General features: G+C 38.0%; 1 protein-coding gene across 4 annotated transcripts in view; it reads left to right on the plus strand.

The window, feature by feature from the left end:
- The window catches only part of ATM (Serine/Threonine-kinase ATM-like protein), a 177,266-nt gene that overhangs the window by 8,665 nt on the left and 146,197 nt on the right, over positions 1 to 22,404 (plus strand). For 3 of the 4 annotated variants that reach the window (XR_016112830.1, XM_088984113.1, XM_088984115.1), the window contains exons 13-21: positions 1,112 to 1,186; positions 6,413 to 6,460; positions 12,903 to 12,973; positions 14,659 to 14,707; positions 15,727 to 15,798; positions 20,302 to 20,448; positions 20,531 to 20,617; positions 20,698 to 20,885; positions 21,693 to 22,308. Coding sequence is in view for 3 of the 4 variants with exons in the window: in XM_088984113.1 (XP_088840239.1) it covers positions 1,112 to 1,186; positions 6,413 to 6,460; positions 12,903 to 12,973; positions 14,659 to 14,707; positions 15,727 to 15,798; positions 20,302 to 20,448; positions 20,531 to 20,617; positions 20,698 to 20,885; positions 21,693 to 22,308 (1,353 nt within the window). In the remaining variant the exon portion in view is untranslated. The remainder of the gene's footprint in view (positions 1 to 1,111; positions 1,187 to 6,412; positions 6,461 to 12,902; positions 12,974 to 14,658; positions 14,708 to 15,726; positions 15,799 to 20,301; positions 20,449 to 20,530; positions 20,618 to 20,697; positions 20,886 to 21,692; positions 22,309 to 22,404) is intronic. The other variant, XM_088984112.1, reaches the window with a different exon arrangement.

Genomic DNA, 22,404 nt, shown 5'->3' on the forward strand with positions numbered 1-22,404 from the left:
TTCGGACTTTTATGTGATAGGCGAATACCACTTAGATTAAAAGGAAAATTTTATAAAACAGTTGTAAGGCCAGCTATGTTCTATGGAGCAGAGTGTTGGGCAGTCAAGAAACATGTTCAGAAAATGAATGTGGCAGAACTGTGAATGCTAAGATGGATGAGTGGAAAAATTAGAAAGGATAGAATTATGAATGAGGTTATCAGTAAGAACCTAGGAGTAGCTCCAATAGGTGATAAATGAGAGAGAGTAGACTAAGGTGGTTTGGGCACCCAACTACGCCAGCTAGAAGAAGTGATCCATTACAATTTGAAGGGGCTAGAAGAGCTAGGGGTAGACCAAAAAGGACATGCATAGAAGTAATAAGAAACAATTTAAGCACTAACAATTTAATAGCGGATATCTTTAAATAGAATGGATTGACAAAACAAGATTCATGTAGCTGAGCCCATATAGTTGGGACAAGGCATTGATGATGATGAGGTACTGAAGACTTCTTCCTATCAGTCTCAACACCATTCCCTGAGGGATCCTCCTCTTGTGTTCCCAAGAGATTATAACGAAATAACGAAGAGACCTAATGATCCCCCCTGCCATCTTGGGCCTCTTCATTTCTGATGGAGGGAAAAACCATGAGGAGAACAAGGTATATATCTGATGGAGGGGATAACCTCAAGATTCCTCTCATCTTGGTTTTGTCATATCTGATGACCTAACACCACAAGGTGACTATTAAGCAAACCATGCAGTCTCTAATAATTCCCCCAATAGCTGATAGTCCAGGATTGCCTAAGCTGCACCCATCAAAGTTTATCTTATGGGCATCAATTTGGGGAGGATTCCATTGCACTAATCTGTTTGGCTTTGGTCTAGCAGAATCAGCCACCCATTGTCACCTTGCTATATCATCCATGGAGAAGTTATCTAAGGATGTAGTGGTCTTTACCCAGTGACATACCTTAAACACTATTTTCCTTTCCAGCACCTCCTCTTTCTGTCTAGATTTATTAAAGAAAGTCCTTCCACAAGTTCTTTAATATCTTTATGTTATTTTGGTTTCTAGTTATTTTGTCAATGTTGAAAAAATTGATTGACCAATACACATATTTTTCAGCTTGGTAGCAGTTGGCATAAAATATGGAGCTGTTTAATGCATGGACTGCCTATATTCAGTAATGTGACTTCAGTTGTAAGTTTTCTGTCAACAATTTTTCCCCTGAAACAAACTCTGCTGAGAGAGCATGTCTGCTGTGACTGTAGTCACAGAACTCCCCTGTGACCCCCTGGTGAAACATGAACACATCAGTGCTGGAAATAAAAAGCAGTTCAGGTGGTGTTTTGAATTTATTTCCATTGCTAGTGTGTTTGTGTTTCATTGGGGTGTGGGGGGAGGGGAGGTTCTGTGACCGTGGTCACAGCAGATGTGAACTCCTCTGGTGATTGGTTAATGATGTTGGTTGCTTTCTGACTGTAAGTTTGATTACATCATATGCCTAGTTTTGAGAATAAAAATCTTCTAAGTTGACATGTTGATTGATTATTTCCTTACTAGTTTGTAATTTTTGCAAATTAATGCCATGCATTTGGATGTTTAATTGATGATGTTGATTGCTGGGTTCTTTACAACTGCTGGTTTGTTTTGCACCTTGAAACACTGCTTTTAACTTGGAAAACATTTTTGGAAGTTGATGCCAATCTGTATATATATATTTTTTTAATAGGTAACAAAAAAAAAAAAATACAAGAGAAAAGCTGAATACAAGCTAAAGTCAGGTGTTAAGATAACACCCACAGACCCAACAACTACTTCAACTAACCGCCTACAGCAATGAAGAAACAAAGAAAGAAAAACATGAGAAAGCACTAAACGCAGGAAACACTCCACCTCTTTATCAACTAGAGTCTTCAAGTCCATTCCTCTTAACTCCGTTGCCTTATCCTCTGCCGTCACTTTAACAGGAACCTCTTTCCAAATAACATCGACCAATTTGTTTTTTCTAAACAGTCAGGCACTTTCGGCTCCATCTTTTGGGAGTCCACCACAGGGGAAACCTCTCTAGCTCTTTTGGAAGAGAGGGGCGACTCCAGGCACGAGTTCTTGAGACTAGGGGGTTATTTTTAATCCCTTTTCTTTTGTAAATTCTTTTATTCTTATTAGTCTGCCCAGCTCCCACCAAACCATCTTTCAATCTTGAAAAAACCTTCGCTACATGAATCACATTAAGCTTGTTTGAAGCTCTGGTCTTCTTAGGAATCTCCAAAACCTCACCACTTTCACCAGACCTCTTCTCCTTACCCCTGCGACCAAGATCCAAACCCAGTCTTCCAACAACCACTTTGGAAACCTCATAATCGACACCACTCCTAATAAACTTATCTTGGAGGTTCGAAGCAATCCCCTTCTCTCCCTCAATTTTCGAAAAGCTACTTCCTCCCTTGGTGATGGCTCCTTCCTCCTTGCAATTAATGACCAAGATTTTAATCTTGTTAGGAATAGTCTCATGGAAATAGGATGTTTTGTGGGTATTGTTTGGCATTTGAAAGTTTTTGCAAAATTGAGAAGGATGGGAAAAAGATGAAAGGTTTTTATGGGAATCAAGAAATGTTAAAAAAAGAATTATTAAAACACCTTGATTTTAGTGAAACAGAAAGCAACTAATTAGAAATGATTAATCTCGATCAAATCAACCTTGATCAAATCCCGTTATCTAGCACTTAGCATAAACAGCTTAGATCTAAACCAGTCAGAAGTTCAGGGAAATTCGGTTCCCCCAAGGGTAGAACCATTGCCTGGTTAGTGGCGGTGGACAGTATTTTAACAGTGGATCATCTAAAATTAAGAGGCTTCAGTATGGTGAATAGGTGCTGCCTATGCGAGGAACAAGAGGAGAATGTCAGACATCTGTTTATCAAATGCAAGTTTGCTGACTTCCTTTGGAGATTGTTCACCAAAATGTTTGGGGTACCTGCTTTTTATCCAAATTCAGCTTCAGAAATCTTTTCTGCTTGGAGGTTCCAAGAAGGCTAAGGTGATTTAGAGCTGCATTCCGTTCGCAATATGTTGTAATATATGAAAGGAGAGGAATAGAAGAATTTTTGATGCCAAATTCTACAACATGGACAGGATAATAGCTGCTGTAAGCAAGTTGGTTGCTGATTGTGTTATGGTTCATCCAGAATTTAGACATATTGATAAAGAGGAACTGGGGGAAAAGTTAGGGGAAGTGCTGGGAATTCAGATCTGTAATTTGGAAGATTTGTTCTGAGGTTGGATCCTTTCATTCATGGTTGTAATTGGGTGATGCCTTATCACCATCATCTTGTATTTTTCTTTTATTTTAACGAAAATTTTGTTTATTACCTATCAAAAAAAAAAAAAAAAACAACTCTGGCCAATTGGCCTATCTACTATCTATCAGTTTTCAAGATTCTTGTGAGGATTCATAGAATCCTAGAGAAGTTAATAGCTGCTGTAAGCAAGTTGGTTGCTGATTGTGTTATGGTTCATCCAGAATTTAGACATATTGATAAAGAGGAACTGGGGGAAAAGTTAGGGGAAGTGCTGGGAATTCAGATCTGTAATTTGGAAAATTTGTTCTGAGGTTGGATCCTTTAATTCATGGTTGTAATTGGGTGATGCCTTATCACCATCATCTTGTATTTTTCTTTTATTTTAATGAATTTTGTTTATTACCTATCAATCAAAAAAAAAAAAAAAAAACCTCTGGCCAAATGGCCTATCTACTATCTATCAGTTTTCAAGATTCTTGTGAGGATTCATAGAATCCTAGAGAAGTTAATCAGGGATTTATTGTGGGAACTCGGGGAGGAAGGGAAGGATAATAGGGATTTCTTCACTCTCATCTCCCTCATGACCTTTTGTTCTCTCCTGAAAAACTCCATTTTGGAGATTTCTACTGTTGCAGCGGATCACCTGCTCTCTCTCTTGTATCTCTCTTTCTCATGGAAAAGTGCATTAGGCATTGGACAGCGAAATGTCTTAGAGTGCTGATGGGTTAATGACTATATATTCATCTTTTAGAAAAAAGAGAAAAACTCAAAAAACAACAAAAAAAGAATGCTACTATTGTAGACAATGCTGTTTATATATATATATATATATATATATATATATATCTGATTGTTTGAAATATTACAGAATATATTTGCATTGTGTTATATTCATTCTGCTGCTTTAAATATATGTGAGGGAATATGGTTAGATGATGGTTTATAAAATAGGAAAAAAACATAAAATAAAAGAAGGCAGTGTAGGAGTTATTTTAAGTTTTCTTCCAATCAATAGTATGCTAGTAAGGAACAAGTTAGTAATCCCAAAGAAAAGGGTGGACTTGGAATAGGAAATTTAATTCAAAAAGATTTAGCCCTCTTAGGAAAATGGCTGTAGAGGTTTCCCTTAGAAAGTGATAGGCTTTTGCACAAGGTAATTGAAAGAATACATGGTCAATCAGACAATGGCTGGGATGCAAAGGTAGCAACTAATGCAACTTCATTCTCCCCTTGGAATGCAAATTTTGAGGTATATCCCTCCTATGTTAATCTTATTAGTATGATGTGGGTAATGGATTGAGAGTTTTGTTTTGGGAGGACCTTTGGATAGGTGAACAACCACTAAAGGTCCAATTTCCTGAGCTTTATGCACTCTCCTACTACAAATTTGAACCCATCTCTAAGTTTGTGAATTTCTCTTCCTCAGGTTTAAGTTGGGATCTTGGGTTTAGAAGGGGCCTTAGGGAAACAGAGTGTGAATCTTTCATTCTTCTTTTGGCTAGACTTGACTCTATCTTCTTAGATCAAAATGTGGAGGACAATAGGGTTTGGTCCATTTCTCTAGATGGCCTTTTCACGTGTACTTTTTTTTTTTTTAATTTCTTAGTTCAGCCTTCTCCTTTGGGGATGAAAGAAATTTGGAGTAAGCCAATTCCTCCAAAAATTCAGGCTCTTTGTTGGGAAGCCTTCCTTGGAAAGATCAAAAGCTGTGATATGCTGTGGAAAAGAAGGCCAAATAAGTGCCTATCCCCTAACATGTGCTTTCTCTGCAAAAGCAATGGTGAAACCATTTCCCGTATTTTTTAACCCGTCCTTTTGTACTTTGCATATGGGAGCATCTTTATTCTCTCTTTGGGTGTACGTGGACTCCTCTATAGGATGAGGTGGGTCTCTTTGATCCAAATTTCCTGAGACAGCCAAAGAAAAGGGGAAGCATTATGTGGAAAGCAATGAGAGCAGCCATGTTATGAACTGTTTGGGAAGAAAGGAATGGGGGGACTTTCAGTGAAAAGAGTAGAACAGTGGGTGGAGATCAGTGACACAATCAAAATTAAAGCTGCACATTGGGTGAAGACCCTGGAGGATTTCCAAGTTTTCTCACTAAATGGCATTTTGAGAACTTGGAAGGAAGTGACACTATCAGCTCAAGTCAAGGAAAGAGTAACTATGGACTGGACACCCCCAGCAACCGACTTTGTTAGACTCAACTTTGGTGGAAGTTATATTGGTAATCAAGATGCGGCTGGGTGGGATCTTCCGAGTCACGGAAGGAAAGGTGTTAGCATCGTTTTCAGGACCCTTGGCAGATGGTAATGCATTGACAGCTAAGCTGTATGGACTACTCCATGGTTTAAAATTTACAAAGCAATTTAGTTTCCACAACTTGGAGGTGGAAGGGGACTCTCAGGTGGTCATTTATTGGACAGAATGTAGCTCTCAAATACCGCGGATCTACATAGATACTTTTCGGGAAATAGAAAGCATAACAAGGGAACTGAATATTTTCTTTAAATGGGTAAGAAGAACAGCAAATGGGATGGCGGATGGTCTAGCTAAACAAGGGACAGCTAGGCATCAAATGCTTTGGGGAACATTATAAATTTTAAATCTGTCTTCAGGATGGAGAAAACTCCCACCTTATTGTAATACTTGAACTTGATTTTAATAAAATCTCCTTTTATTGATAAAAAAAATAGTATGTTAGTATGGAGTTTCTACAAAGGGCACATCTAATGGTCAAGGTTGCACTCTTCTTTGGAAAACAATGGCTCTGATTCCCTATCATAGCCTTTCTAGCCTAATTTTTTATTTGTTTGCACTTTGCAAAACAAGACTGTAAACTTAATGTTCAATATCATTATTTTCTTGCGCAATTGTGGTCTATATTAACTTATATATGAGATTGCATCGATATTGTTAACTTAGAACACATATTTTTTTATTGACTAGTTATTGCCTAGGTGCCAAATAGTCATTAATGGGCTTGCTTCTCCTTTCTCCTTATTATTCTTGCTCTAGCTTTTTTATTGACAATACTGTAAATATGTTCTATGCTATGCATCTTACAATATTTTTCCATGTATCTCATGTTCTAATGTGTTATGCCATGTTTATCATTGCACAGGTTGATGCTGCCTTGATACTTCTTGGGAATATTATTTTGAATGCAAATGTATGCGCCTTTCTATGTGTCAAGTCTTCCTGACATTTTTCTTTGGATTATTAAAGAAGAAACGGTTCTCCACACAGTAGTAGGCTTCGGCCACAAGTAATATCAAGCAAACAAAGATGTAGAAGAAGCAAGAAGAGAATACTGTAGAAGAAGTCAACTTTAATTGAAAAAAAACAGCTTAGACTGACTTAAAATTAAGACTGGCAAATAGTGTTACATGCTGTGCTATGGGGAGTTTGGGAGGAAAGGAACAATCAACTGTTTGAAAACAAGGCTAAATCCAAGAGTGAGCTGATCTCTCATATCAAATATCACTGCAATTTGTGGGCTTCGAACTCAGACTTGTTTAGAGGAATCAATGCTAACTATCTTAACAGGAATGCTGTTAACTTTCTGTTCTCCTCTCCTTCCATCCCCCACACCCCCAGGGTTCCATCCCACACACCGCTAGAGTAGTCTTTCATCCTTGATGGTGACGAGAACCTCCACCGCTGCAAGGATAGTCTGTTCTGGCATTGGTTCCAAATGGTGTGAAAAGGTCAAAGGAGGTGTATTGCCATTGGCTCCAAAACATTCGAACTTGATACAGGCTGATCTCTCAGGGATGGGGTGTTGGTGATTACAGAGAGGGGAAGAGGGGCATGGTCCTGAATCTTTCTTAAAGAAGATGAGGTAAGCTGGATTGTAGGTGCTTTGGAAAAATTACTAGAAAACCGCAATAGACTTTTTGAACTGTTAAGACGTGCGCACAGTTGAAGGATAACCTCATTTTCAGTTGCTGAAAATAGATGGGGAAGATACATAAGGTTAAGCCTTTGGGAAGGAGCGAGAAGAACAAGAAACATTTGTATTCCAGAAGAAGCTAACACTTTAGGGTGGGAAATGATGTCAAAAACTTTGAGTTTGTTTCTCGCCAGAAAGGAAAGACCAGAAGTTGTTCCCTCCTTGATAGAGGAATTTCCAGGCTTAGAGAAAGGAAGAAGCAGAGTGACGGTGGTTGGAGGAAGAGCTTTCATATCCATGGTCCATAGACTTGGTCCGTTTGGAAATTGGAAGACAGCCTTCGTATGCACCAAGCCAGAGGACATAAGTTGGAGAGACGTGGAACTGGGCATCTCAACGAACTTGCATTCCCTGACATTGTTAACTCTGGAACTCTTTGAAACAAACAAGGCGGGGGGTGTTTGCCCCCTCGGAGGAGACAGTCAGCAAGTGGGCGAGGTTGGGATCAGTGTTTGTGAATAGGAAGAAGGTGTTGATTGACCGGTGGTGGCTGAAAGTGAATGAAAACCTCACAAATCTGAGTTTTGATGGTTGGATATTGATACACGGTCTCCCCTTTCATCTGTGGACAATGGAGACGTTTAACCAAATAGGAAGTCTCTGTGGGGGACTGGAGGTTATTGACAATCGAATGAGAGATTTCCAGGTGCTTCGGTTTGCTAGGATTAGGGTGAAAGGGAGGGGAGTGTTCGGGATACCTCGAGTAGTTCCCATGCTTGACAGAGAAGTTTGGTTCCACTGTTCAATTGAGGTCAAAAGGAAGAAGGTCGAGCCTGGGGAGGAAGAAACTGAATCAACTCACCAACCCGAGCCCAACACAGGTGCCAAGTCAGGGAGAGTCACATTGCCAACTACTAACCAGGTGATCTTGTGTGGGGTGCACAACCAACCTGCAACAGAAGAAATTACGTTTGGAAGAATCAAAGCCAAGCACAATAACTGTTTTAGGAAGTTTGGTGGTAACGTGGAGGAAGCTTGCGGAAGAAAAGGAAAGTCCACTCAAAATTTAAATTTTAAGCAAAAAGCTGTTCAAGGAGAAAGAGAAAGATGGTTGCAGACGGGCAATCCCAACAAAACCTGACCGAGAGGGAGACCCAACCCTCTTTTCTAGTTCCTGGCAGAGCTGAGAGTTTGGGACGAATAAAGACAAAAGCCCATTTTGTTCAGTTGTGTTGGGATACAATTAAGTCTGATCTGTTGGAGGTGTTTTCAGATTTCTACATTTCGGCCGTCATGAATAAAGGCAACAACTCGACCTTTATCACTCTAGTTCCAAAGAAAGAGGGGACCTTGGAAGTTAAAGACTTCAGACCTATCAGTTTGGTGGGGAGCTTATACAAAATTGTGGATAAAGTTCTGGTGACCAGACTAAAGGAGGTGCTGAAAGATTTAATTTCAAGCAGCCAATTTGCCTTTGTGAAAGGGAGACAAATTATTGATAGTATACTTGTGGCAAATGAATGTGTAGAAGAAAGAAGACAAAGTGGCAAGGCAGGGGTAGTAATCAAGCTGGATCTAGAAAAGGCCTACGATAAAGTGGATTGGGACTGCTTGTTGGAGATTCTAAACTTGAGAGGCTTTGGAAGGAGATGGATGAGGTGGATTAGAGGGTGTATAAGTTCTGCTTGGTTTTCAATCCTAATAAATGGAGAGCCGATTGGCTATTTTAATGTAGACAGGGGCCTGAGACAAAGGTGCCCTCTCTCCTCCCTACTTTTTACTTTGGTAGCTGATATCCTTTGTTATTTACTTCAAAAAGCAAGGGAGAGAAACCTGCTGAAAGGATTTGAGGTAGGTACAGTGATTTAAAAGGCGTGCCTAGGCGCACAAGCGAGGCGCATTCTAGGGTAGGTGCCTCGCCTAGGTCCTAGGCGCAGCCCTTTCAAAAGGTATACACCTGGTGCGCCTTGCGCCTCAGCCCAAGCATGCACTTTTTGAAAATTTGACGCTTTTTCCTTTTTTTGAGTATAGTGGCTGGGTCGGGGGCTCTGCCCCCGGATCCTCATGCCACGCCCCTTGAGGCCAGCCCAAACAAGTCCATGATCTTAGTTTTCACACAAAAAATAATGATTTTATAGCTTTAATTTCCTTTTAAGAAGATATTTTATTAGGATGAATGAATGGACAACATTACCAAACAACTCACTGGAGCTTCGAGAACCCCCTATGTGGTAATGTTGTCCATTCATTCACCCTGATAATATATCTTCTTAAAAAGCAATTAAAGCTATAAAATCATTATTTTTTTGTGTGAAAACTAAGAATTTAAGACCCTAACATGGACTTGTTTGGGCTAGCCTCGAGGGGCGCGGCACAAAGGTGGCTCGTAGAATTAGGAATGTGATATGTCACATTAGCTACTTGAAGTAATGCAATTGAGAAAAAAGAGATTGTGGGTTTTATATGCTTGAAAATGTTTTATATGTTTGATTTCATTTTTAAATTCTCATTTGAAATTTTGTGTATGCTTTACATATTATGTTTATGTATTTTAATTTTAGATAATAGGTTTTTAAAAACGTTTATTTTAAAATTTATGTTTATATTTTTTATTAATATTGTGTTTAATATTTTTTGATTTTTTTGAATTTTTAGCATTTTTTTTTGTATTTTTTGCACCGTGCTTCAAAAAGGCGTGCGCCTCGCCTTCCGCCTTGTGCCTTGCACTTTTAAAACACTGGGTAGGTAGGGAAGAAATTCAGATATCTCACTTGATGTTCGCAGATGACATAATCTTGTTCTTGGAGGTGGATTGGGAAAACATCTCCAACCTAAAAAGGGTATTAAATATTTTTGAGCTGGTGACTGGGCTTAGAATTAACTTCAACAAAAGCAGTACTGTAGGCATAAATGTAAATGGCTCTCTGCTGGAAAGGTTCAGGGAGCTGTTAGGTTGTAAATTGGAGAAACTTCCTATTACCTATTTGGGAATGCTTTTTGGTGGGAATCCAAGGAGCCAGTTTTTGGGATCCAGCGGTAGAAGAATGCGAGAGAAGACTGGCTACGTGGAAGAAAAGGATTTGGAAGCTTAATCCTGCCAGCAAGTTCTCACCTAACTCCTTTTTTAAGGCTCTAGTTTCAGAAGATCAGATCACTCCCTTCCCGGTTAAGAACGTTTGGAGACCACATGTTCCCCCTAGAGATTCTTTCTTTGTCTGGGAAGCCTGCTTAAAGAAAATAAATACTTGTTATTTGATACAGAAAAAAGCTTAGAGGAAGGTTATGTATGTCCCCTCATGTCTGTCCTCTCTGCCTTGGTGATGGTGAAACAGCTAACCACATTCTTCTCCACTGCCCTGTCACTAGGAAGGTTTGGTGTTTCTTCCTAAACTTGGTTACAGCTGGGTTTCCCTGAGAAGGTAGTGGACCTCCTGTGGCAGTGGAAAGGCAAAGGTCTAGGAAAAAGACTAAGGGTATATTGGAGTACAGTGACACATGCAGTCCTTTGTGGTATTTGGGAAGAAAGGAACAACAGAACCTTTGAAAACAAATTCAGAAATGTGGAAGACCTAATCTCTTACATTACTTTTCCTCTGTAACCTTTGGGTGGTTTATTCTGAAGCTTTCAAAGGTCTGTCTCTAAATGACCTCCAAAGTAACTTTCCAGCCATCCTGCAGTCCTCTCCTAGATCTGGATCAACCATGAAAAGCCTTATTAGGGAAGAAGGTGGGTTCATCCTACACTTTGATGGTAGTGCCCAAGGTACCAGCCAAGTGGGAATTGGTGGTGTCTTCTGTGGGGAGAGGGGGATCAGCTGGGCTTATAGTGGTCCGATTGGGAGAGCTGATGCTACAAAAGAAGAGGTCTTGTCAGCAGTTGCAGGAATTTGGCTTGCTAAACAGCTGGGCTTTTGCTCCTTAACTATAAAAGGGGACTCTGAAAATACGATAGCCTGGCTAAGGGAGAAGGAAGGAGGGCCTTGGAGATTTGCTCATCTGCTAGCTGAAGCTCGAGATATCTTAGAGTCATTGAAAGTAAATCTGGTCTGGATTCCTAGGGAGCAAACCACTGTTGCAGACATCCTTGCATAATCAGGGGTTTCTAAGGAAAGTTTGTATAGTGACTTCTGCATACCTCTATTATCCTGCCTCAGCTGCTTTAGCTTGTAGTACATTTTCTCATGTACTTGTTCCTGTTTTAATTTAATAAAAGTTACCTTTGCTAAAAAAAAAGGCTATGGCAGAAAATAGAAATGAAACTCCTTTAATGACATTCTGCAATGATAATAATTACAGAGTGCTTTACAAGACTGTCAACCTGTTTCTATAGACTAAGTAAGAAATGAAACCACACTTCTTATTTAGATTCAAACTCCAATAGAAAATAGAAATTTCCTATTTAAACTAGGGGACCTTTGTAGCTCTACTAATTTATACTAGTATTAGAAGTACGAATGAGCTTGTGGAACATTTCCTGTTTGGGAGTGGTTCTCCTACTAGTTTGGCCAGTTTGTTTGATGATGGTACTTTTGAATGGCCAAAAAAGGGGAAGAATCCTATGGAGATGCACAAGGGCCAAAGTCTTATGGACAGTACAGGAAGAAAGGAATGGAAGAGTATTCAATGAAAAGAAATTAGTATATAAACCCATAAATATTATAGTTTAATTATGTATATTACTATATTTTACTTATTATATTTTCAAATAATACCCCTTCCACCATATCTGGTTGTATTGGTATTTTGAATCTTGATTGAACCCTAACAAATAAGAAATAATAAAAAGAAATTAGTATATGAGCCCACAAATATTTTAGTTTAATTATGTATATTTTATTGATTATATTTTCAAATAATTAAGAATATAATTTATTTCATAGTGCCATGTACAAATTAGCTTGGCAATTGAGTGAGGCGACCCTCCATGAGCACCTTGTTACTTAGGCATTGCCTTGACAGTGCTAATGACTAAACCAACATGGGAAAACTTGACATAGAGAATATATTACTGTGGGTGGAACAAACAGCCAGGACTAGTCAACTTGTTGTCTTTGTCTTTAGCCAAATTTTTGATGATAAAAATTTTACTGAAAGAAAAAAGAGAACATACTCTGGTGACAAGCAATCACTTAGAAAACTGAAGTAAGAAAAAACCCTTCTACCACATCCCAACAGCACATTAACTGAAACAACACCACTAATAAATTCCCAACAAAAATCACTGCACTCTTCCCCCTAAGCAACAGCAGACCACACTACAGACCAATAAACCACTCCAGAGCAATAACTACTCTAACAACCCAATTAACCGAATACAACCTCCAACCCAATGAGCAATGCACCCCTGCAAGTCTCTACCCGAAAGATTTAAAAATTCATCAACTCTCCCCTCATTATCCGAACAAGATCTCCCCCAGTTTAAAAGTTTAAATCTTGAATATGAAGATCTGATACTTCTTTCTCTTCCAACTCTAATAGCATCTTTCTAGCTAATTCTTCACCTCCTAGCCATTGTCCAATGTTGGTCCTTGCTATCCGGCGTCTTGGGAAGGTGGACCGGTACCCACCAAAACCTTCATATTCAAGCTTGTCAGCTTGAGAATTTACTTTTATATGATAATGCCAATACCTTTTAATATGTGAGTCTTTTTTTTAATAAATTTAATGTGTGGGTCTTTTCAGAGCATTGAAGTTTTTTATTTTTATATGTATCTTTCAGGACCTGATAAGTACGTTTCATGTACCTCAAGATGTGTGGGACCTCCGGTTATTTAAGCATGTGCCATCAGTGTAACCATTTTGCCTTTTGATTTTGTATCATCTTTTACTTTTAAACTAGATGGTTGTTTTTGTTTTGTATTTGTCCTCCACTCTTTTAGGTTTCTATTATTTTGCAGGCTTAAATGTCGTTTTTAGTTTTCTTGGGTATTTATTTGTCATCGAATATTCTTTTATTGGTGCTTTTTAACATTTTTTCTAGTTTTATTTGCTTATTTTTGGTATTATCAATGCTATATCTGAAATATCTTCATGAAACATGGGCTCTTGATGGAAACTTATTTGATGAATATGAGTAATCACCATGACTTCAAGAATCAGCATGTATTGATGTAACTCCACAGAGAGCCTTCAGTTTCAGATTGGTCCTTGTTGCCATTTTAGGCTTTTGTTGTACTTAAGATACTGGAAATGCTGTTCCCTTTATTTTTATTTTTCTTTCTATAAAGTCCTATCTAATATGATGAAGAGTGAAATCTGAAGTGTCCAACAAAAATGCCTTTGGATGCTTTTTTTTTTTTTTTTTAAATTTCCCAAAGGGATAGTTGATGTGTGGTGTTTTTTTGCTTACTCAGTGTTCATGAAATTGGTGATTCAGCTATTGAGCAGCCTCTTTGTAGGCTTGGATAGGATCTTATACCAGTTAATCTAGTGATAGGCCTCATCTTGGACCTTTTTCTCTTTGGGTTCTGATGTAAGACATATTGTTCTAATGGCAATTAATAGGACTACTATGATTTTTGGACTGAAGGTAAGTATTAATAGGATTACAGAGGTTTTGAATCAAATCATTGAGAACTGCATATTCTCTTTGGGATCACGAAAAATAGAAAATTGAAAAACTAACTGTAATAAAACTTTGTGAAGATTTTTAGGATGGTGGGTTGTTTGTAGCGGTTTAATTTCACGGCATTTTAAGCAGGTTTCCCATGAACAAAAGGCACCTTAATGATAGAAACTGCCAATATTCCGAGAACTAGGGGTTCAAATGGAGTTTTGGGATGAATTTTGTTGAATTAATGGTAATAGAAACTTATGAGGGTCAACATGATATGGTGGCATTTGAAGGTGGTTTGGGCACCAAAGGAAAAAACATTGCTGAAATGGGAAAGCTATGGGTTTTGGCATAAACTGAAGAATAACAAACTTATATTAATTTCAGTCCTTTAGGGGTGTTAATTGAAATTGCTTGATGAAGAATTTGTGGGTTGTTCATGGCTATAATAGTTACTTGCAAAGTAAGAATTTCAGTCACGTTAACTGCTGTTTTATTCATAAAAAAGTAAGAGTGTAGAGAGTCGAGGTTATGCTGAACAGAATTAAAGGAAAGCTTTGTTCATAGTTGGCTGTTCCCAAGGATCTGAGGGGGTTGGGCTATAACAGATTTTTTGACAGAGATGTCTTAATTTCTTGCTAACAAGTTGTATAATCTAATACACAGGAGGTATACATGGCCTATCATTGTATTGCATTTTATCTATGTCATTAATACAATACCTTACTTCAGGAAAAAAGCAGCATGCCATACATTCACACTCTTTTCTGTTTTATATGGTAATTAAACCTATCGATGTTGAATTTGTCCCAGGTTGAATCACATTGAGATTTTCTGCTCCACGAAAAAATCCTAGAGTTGATAATGCTCTTTTCACTGGTTGTCTTGTTATCTAATATAAATTTTTGTGTGTTCTTTTCAGGTCTTCTCTATACTTCATTGCATGCTATTTTTCAAGAAAAGGTTCTCAGGTGTGTAGTTCATTTATCAGTGAGTCTCGTTTTCAACATTATCACCATCATCATCACCTAGAATATTCTTCATTGGAAAACTAAGGAAATATATAATGTTGTTTATGCTAAATGGTTAGTGGGGATGACTTGGAGGGGAGTTTGTTGGGATTTTATGATTTTTTTAGGTGCTGGGCTCGAGCAAGGCTGATGTATACTTTGTATGTGGCTCTTGAACCTGGAGTCTGCCAAATGGGGTTATAGAGATCTGTTCAAAAAAGTGAAACGGCTAACTAGCAATATGAGAGTTAGTGTTCAGTGGGTGGGCAGATCGGCAAATGCTGTAGCTGATTCATTACTCAAACAAGGGGCTTCACGGGACTGTCTCTATTGGGCTACTCTGTGACTTGTTCTAATTGATTTTGTAAAACTGTATTTATTTTCTTAGGAATGTCTAGGTCATGCAGTGATTAATTGGTGCTTAGTACCATAAATAATAATTTTGAAACAGCAATAAAATTCTAAGAAACAGTTATTAAGGCACCGATTACTTGAATAAATAAAAAAAAAACAAACTAAAAGAGTACGAATATTCTATAACTCAAAAATTCTGACAATGGTAGAGGAATTGGAGAATTGGTTTGTTTCCCCACAAATTCTTTCCATGCTTCTGAATTTTTATTAGGACCAAAGAAGAGGAACAAAACAGTCCTAATTGGAATACTTTCTTTCTCCCCTCTAAAGTCATTAGAAATTCACTATGTAATATTTGAGATCGTAGCTTTGAGTCCTTTGACAAATGAAATGTTATTTATCTCTGTCTACATATATATGCAATTATGTATTCCATTTGGAAATCTTGAGTTTGTCTAGCATCTGTTATTTTGTCGTCATTTTCAGGTTTTTTATATTTTCATTTTATCTAACCTCATTGTCCTCATTTTAACTTATTTAACTATTCCATTGTCTCAATGTTCTGAAGAAACTTCAGATTGCTTTTGCAGTCTTATTTGTTGTTTCCAATGTGGTGGTGATTGTAGGGTGATATTCGGGATGCTTTACATCTTAGACGAAATCTACTAAGAGCAGTTTTGAGTATATTAAACTGGAAGGTTTGGTTTTTCTTGTTTTAACCTTTTATTTTCATCCTAGCATGAACAATAATAAGCCACTGAAGTTTGTGGAAGTGGAATTCAGTTGTCAACATATTTGAATTGCATATTTCATGTTCGTAATGCAGTAAAGCATGCATATTCATTCTTTCTTGTAATTTTCAACTTTTTTGAGTTAATGTTGTCATGAAGTACTTTTGATGTTTCAGGTAGATAATGAATACTACGTATTTCTCCTAGGCTTTTTCTCTGAGATGAAGCGATTTCTATATTTCCTGGACCATACTGGTTTCTTATGTATTGGCATTTGTATTGTTTGGTAAATTGATTTCATTTTTTCCCCTTGGTGGCATTTCTTCATTGTGATGGGATTAATTGAATTGGTTTAGCCAAAATTAGTTGTAGGTTGCCAATTGGACATTTTGTTTTTCCTATCATTGGGGCTTGGAAAAGCTTATGATTGGGTGTTCCTTGACAAAGAGTTTGTTTCTGGAAAGGGTCACTCACATGCAGGACTGCAGTTAAATGGAGGCTATAAGGAGAACAATTCATGGGGAGACATAAACTGAAATCTCTTCTATGAAGAATGCCAAAAAATGACCACAGTATTCAGCTAATTTACAATCAATAAATAAATGACCGACTCCTCCTGATCATAGCACATAAAAAAATAAGCTTGTTATCCTAAAGTCTAACGTCCTTGCTTTTGAGGTGATAAATTGTGAGAACTGTACAGCTAGACCAGGCACCCTAGTTTTAAGAAAAACATTGAGAATTGGTGGATGATTGTAATGTTGTGGGATAGGAGGGTTTCAATGCATGCAAAATCCAAGATGGATTAAAGGGAAATTGAAGGTATAGAATAATCGGATCTTTGGGAGGGTTGAGGAAAAGAATGTAGAGGTGTTGGGTCAAATTGAAGCTCTAGACAAAATGGAGAGGAAAAGGGGAGGGGTTTAAGTGAAGATGAAAGGCAACAAAGACTGGGGTTGAAGGCTGAACTGGAGGAAATGACCTTGAGAAAGGAGGAGATCTGCTTGCGACAAAAAATCTAGGTCTAAGTGGTTAAAGGAGGGGGATTGTAATTGATGAGTCCAAAAAAAAAAAAAAGAAAAAAGAAAAAAGAAAAAAGAAAAAAGAAGAAAAAAATGTGTATGTATTCTGTTTTGCATTTTTTTTTTGTTAGTAGGATCCTAAATTGTTGTTTTTGAGTAGCTTTGTTGACAGTTTGGGTCCAGTGGTATTTTCATCATTTTATAATTCAGATTCTGGTTAGGGGCAGTTGGGTGCACATCTGTTGGGTTTTGGTCTCTTGGGTCTTTTTGTAACAAAACTTATCTTTTGGGGGTTTGTTTGAATTTAGCTTTGTTCTTAAGGAGTTGTTTGTGAATAGGAAGCATTCTAGGGGCTCATTTGTAAATATTTTAATTGGCTTGTCCAGCAAGCCATTGAGTCTTACAAAAGAGAAGGGGGCTGTTTCAATAGAGGTCATTTTTGGTTCTTTCTCTCTTGTTTGAGTTGTATCTCAGCCCAAACTAGGATTTTCAAATATTGGGAGCTTGGGTTTTGAGGAGTCAACCCATTTTGGCACCTTCCAATCCCTCTATCGCTACATGTTCGTGCGGGAGGCCAACTTGATGCAGTTGTTACTGTAGCGGCAGAACTGTTCTAGGAGTTCTCTACTTTGGGTTCAGGTCTGAAATTATACCTCAAAAGGGAGACAGGTAACTTTAATCAAGTCCACCTTCTCCAACCTCCCAATTTACTTTTTGTTAGTGTCCAAAGCCCCAACAAGAGTTGTGCAAGAAAGTGAGAAGATAATGAGAGATTTCCTTTGGGATTCAGGGGGTAGTAATCATAATAATCACCTTTTGAAGTAGAAAGTGGATAGGTGAAGAAAGGGAGGAGGTTTGGGATAGGGAGGTTAATTGAGAGGAATAAGGTTTTGTTAGGTAAATGGCTGTGTAGATTCCCAAAAGAGATTGAAACATCGTGGCATATGGTTATTAAGGCATCTATTGGTTGCACCCAAAAGGCCAAATGGATGGACACAAGATCAGCAAAGGGTGCTAAATCTAGAAGCTCATAGAATGATTTTGACCTTACTTCCCAATTTTTTGCAACACATTAGATATGATGCCATATCAAGACAAAGGATGAAGTTTTGGGGGTATACTTGGTGGGGTGATAAACCTTGTGTCAATCTTTTCCTAGAATTTATATCCTTTCCAAGTTAAAAAAATAAACCAATTACTGAAATGGCAACCCGGTAAGAAATGGGCTGATTTGGGATTTGGGGTTAAGAACTTTGAGAGACCATGAAGTCTATGAGTTAATCCCAATGCTTGAGTTACTCCAAGATTTCCATCTTCTCTCTTCAGGTAATGGTGAGAGGATATGAGCTCACAATTTTAAGGGCACCTATTCTTGTGTGTCCTTTTTGAAAACATTTTTCCCCTCACTTGAGGTTCACTCTTTTCTTGCTAGAGAGTTGTGGTTTAACCCTGGAAGGAAATGGGCTGATTTGGGATTTGGGGTTAAGAAGAACTTTGAGAGACCATGAAGCTTGTGAGTTAATCCCGCTGCTTGAGTTATTCCAAGATGTCCACCTTCTCCCTTCAGGTAATGGCGAGAGGATATGGGTTCAAAATGTCAAGGGCACCTATTCTTGTGCGTCCTTTTTCTAAAACCCTTTCCCCCCACTCGAGGCTCACTCCTTTCTTGTGGTTTAGCCCAATTCCCTGCCCAAAAGTCAATATTTTTTGTTTGGAAGCTGCTAATCAAATCATTAACACTTTTGAGAGACTTCAAAGGAAGTGGAAAATCTGGTACCTTTCACCTCAATGTGTTCTACGCTTGAAGAATGGGGATTTCACCGACCACTTGTTGTTGCATTGTCCCTTTGGGTCTCGGTTGTGGCAATGCTGTCTCTCTTTGGTGGGAAGAAAGTAGGTGACGCCAAAAAAAAGTGGTGTACTTGTTCAAGACAGATTTTATGAATTTTCTACTCAGAGACAAAATTCTATGGCAATTTGTGAGGGGAGTTTTTCTTTGGGTGCTGTGGTGTGAAAGGAATGCAAGAATTTTTGAGAAATATAAGAAAATTAAGAGGTGATATAACTACAATGATAAAGGGTGGCTAAGGATTTTAAAGGTGTCTCTCAGTGATTTGCTTAGGGAGGGGCAAACAGTGGCTGGATTTCAAAGAAGCTGACAGCAAAGGGTGCTGGATTGGAGTCCTGTGGTGGGTTTGATTAAGTTTAAGTTTGATGAGTGCTGCCTTGGAAGCCCAGGGCCATCTGGTGTGTGTGTGTGTGGGGGGGGGGGTGTTGTAAGAGATCGGTGGGACACTATTGTCCTCAATTTTTCAGGTCCGGTGGGCCTGGATAAATCACTAAGAGCAAAACTGTTGGCTTTAATTCAAGGTTTGAAATTGTTGCAGCAGCAGGGGTTGAGGGATGCGATAGTAGAGGGGGACTGTCAAACTGTTATTTGCTGGATGAAGGCACAGGATCAATCACTGTGGGAGTTCAAGCAGATGGTGAAGTTGGCTGTTGCCTTAGAGGTGTCATTTTGAACACCTCATTCAAATGGGTTCCTAGAAGTGCAAACATGCTGGCAGACTACTTGGCAAGAGTTGGAGTGGGGAAATAAAATTTAGAATGGGGCAAGGTTCAAAATATTGATACGTATTGGCCTGTACCGGTCGATATGTATCGTATCAGAAGCTTCCCCATACGCCCCTACAGAGGGTGTATCGGGATTTTGACCGGTTCAGGGGGTGGATGGACCTTAAACTGTCCCCTCTGAACCAGATATGAAAAAAAAACTAAACAAACTAACGATACTGTGTATCGATATTTTGAACCTTGGAATGGGGCTGCTCTGGGCCAGGCTGTAATCTGTAATCTGTAAAGCATTGGCTTGTGATGTTTTGTTTGGTTTTTCTAGCTGTTCTTTACAGTGTACTCTGTAGGCCTTCTGTTCATTGTGTCACCAGTTTGGTGTTTTGATTAATGAAATTATTTCTGTTATTTATCAAAAAAAAAAACAAAAATAGCTAAACTAGCCAAACATGGTATGGGGTTCCTCCAAAGACTTATAACTGCTGATACAGTCACTTGATTTCTGGAGACAGCCTCATAAAACTTCATTGAGAAGACATCATCTAAAAATACCAACCATCGTCTCACATCTAAGTTTGATGGGTGAATTGGATATTTGGATTAGCTTAGAGCCTGTTAAAATGAGAAACACATTCTTCAACTCTCTCCTAAGTTTAGTCTACAGAAAATTGATTACCATGTTACTTTGTGTCATTACTGTTGGAAAATACTAAAATAGGTTTATTTCATGTCAGCAAATGCGTTTGCAATTGTTTCTGTTTGCCTTTGGAGTTATTTCTTTTGTTTATTTTATTTTTCTTTTCAGATATTTGTATATGTATTGAATACTTTGTGTTATTATTGTTGGAAAATACTAAAATATGTTTATTTCATATAGAAATCTTTTGATTTGAATGAGCGTCTGGTCAAGCTGTTACCTGCAGCTGCCTTTGCTCTTTGTGTGGGTTGTGCTCCCATTCTTTGTACCAATGATGGTTCATGCTCTTATTTGGATGTATCTGAAGCTGCAGAGGAATGGTTAAAGGTATGACGGGTAGGATGTATAACATCTAATGTTCTGTTTCATGAACTATTGCTGACTTGCTATGTCATAACTGTCATTGCAGATAGAGGAGCATGAGCAAGAACCTTTGAAGCAGTTTGAATGTTCTATGGAATTCTTAGCTGAAATTAACCTGGGTACTTGTGCTCAGGTGCTGGTTTTTTGTTTTCACAGTTTCTCTTTGTTAGTGAGGATTGCATTTGAATTTTAATATCTGGTTCTCTTTTTCAGGTTTCTGAATCCCAATTCCATCATGGTGTACGCCTTCCAAGACAGATAAAGGAACCACTTGTCCATGAATTGGATGACTGCTTCCTTGTTGATATAATGGATAAGAGGATGGAAAAGATGCTTCTATCAGATCTCTTCTTTTTTTGCACCCTCTTATCTAATTGCATTTACTGTTCAATTATCACGAGGTAAGTAGCTTCTTGCTCATTTCGGGCCATGATTTTTTAGGTTCCAAATGTTGTAAGCTTCTGGCAGAGTTTGATGCATTATTTGCACCATTTGAGTTAGGGGAAAATCTATGATGCTGGAAAGACATGGTATCAGAAAAGTTTTGACCTATCAACACCCACCTAGAAAGACAATAATGTTCATCATTAGGTGCTCCTTAAATATATCAATTACAACGACTAAAGTGCCCCTTGGGCAGATCCAACCAACTTAACAACTTTATTATGTCTTCATGCCTGTGGTAAAGTTGACCCATCTAATGTACTTTTTTTTTTTTGAAGATAAACCCATCTAATGTATTTTTCGGGCAACATTTGTAGATTTCCTTGCAAGTTGTTGACCTAGCTGAAATCTCCTTTTCTGAAATTGGTGTTATTTAAGAGTTTTCAAGCTTTATTTTCTTTTCTTTTCCTTTTTTTATTTTAAAACCCAAGCTTCACTACTGTACAATTTCTGAGATACAATAAACTGGCTCATAAGAAAAAGATATACACAAAGAAGTCTTGAATCTAATGAGAAAAATCAAAAGGAAAAGAGAGACAAAGACATTATCCATTTCTGAGATACAATAAATCAAAAGGAAAAAAGAAATTGAGTTTAAAATTTATTTTTTATTTATCTTCAAAAAAATACAATAAACCAATACAGTCCTCATGGAGGGAATTTAACAATATAATATGATTATTAAACTGAATTTTGGACTTATTCTCTTATGGCATCCATAAATTATGTCATTTTTCTGCTTCTCATGTTTCATTTTCCTGCAGGTTGGGAGAGGAAAAATCATCCTTGCTCCACAAAATGGCTGATTATTTGCTGTCATTGCTTGATTGTGCTATTTCTGTTATCCAGGAAAAGTACAATGATATTCAGTTTCATGGTTTCTTAGGCTCTGGCCCTAATCTTGATGGGACTGGCTGTATTCTGGCCTCACTTCAAAGCTTTATTTCCTCTCCTCTTTTCAGCATTTGGAAAGATCAAAATTTTCTTGATGATGTGCTGTTCAAATCTATTACACTAGCCATTGAGAGGCTTTTAAGGGCTTTGACTAAACAATTTGAGGAATATTCTGCGTTTGCAAGAAAATTTCAGTCCGAGGTGCTCTTGCCAGAATCTTCATCTTCTATCAATTGCCAAGTGTCATTGGATGACAGCAAAACTAGGATTGTTGATATGGAGCTGGATGTGAATGAAGATCCCAAAGATAAGGATATTTTAGCTGTTAGCCCGAACGATTCTTCTGGCATATCTTCTTTTTCTTTTTCTTTTTCTATGAAGTGGAAGTTGGGCATGGTTTCAGGAATTTCAAAATTTTTCTCTATTTTACCCGTTGTTACATGGACAGTCATGTTTGGTCTAATGGAAAATGAAAGTGATCCAAAGGTATATTTCATACTTGTTCTATTTCAATTGACAAATTCCTTCCACCAGATTTTCTGATTGTTGCAAATTGAATTATGTTTTGATTGTGCCTTTTCT

The sequence above is a fragment of the Nelumbo lutea genome, chromosome 4, assembly GCF_056320005.1.
Source record: "Nelumbo lutea isolate HS-2025 chromosome 4, American lotus-T2T, whole genome shotgun sequence".
Taxonomy (NCBI): Eukaryota; Viridiplantae; Streptophyta; class Magnoliopsida; order Proteales; family Nelumbonaceae; genus Nelumbo; species Nelumbo lutea.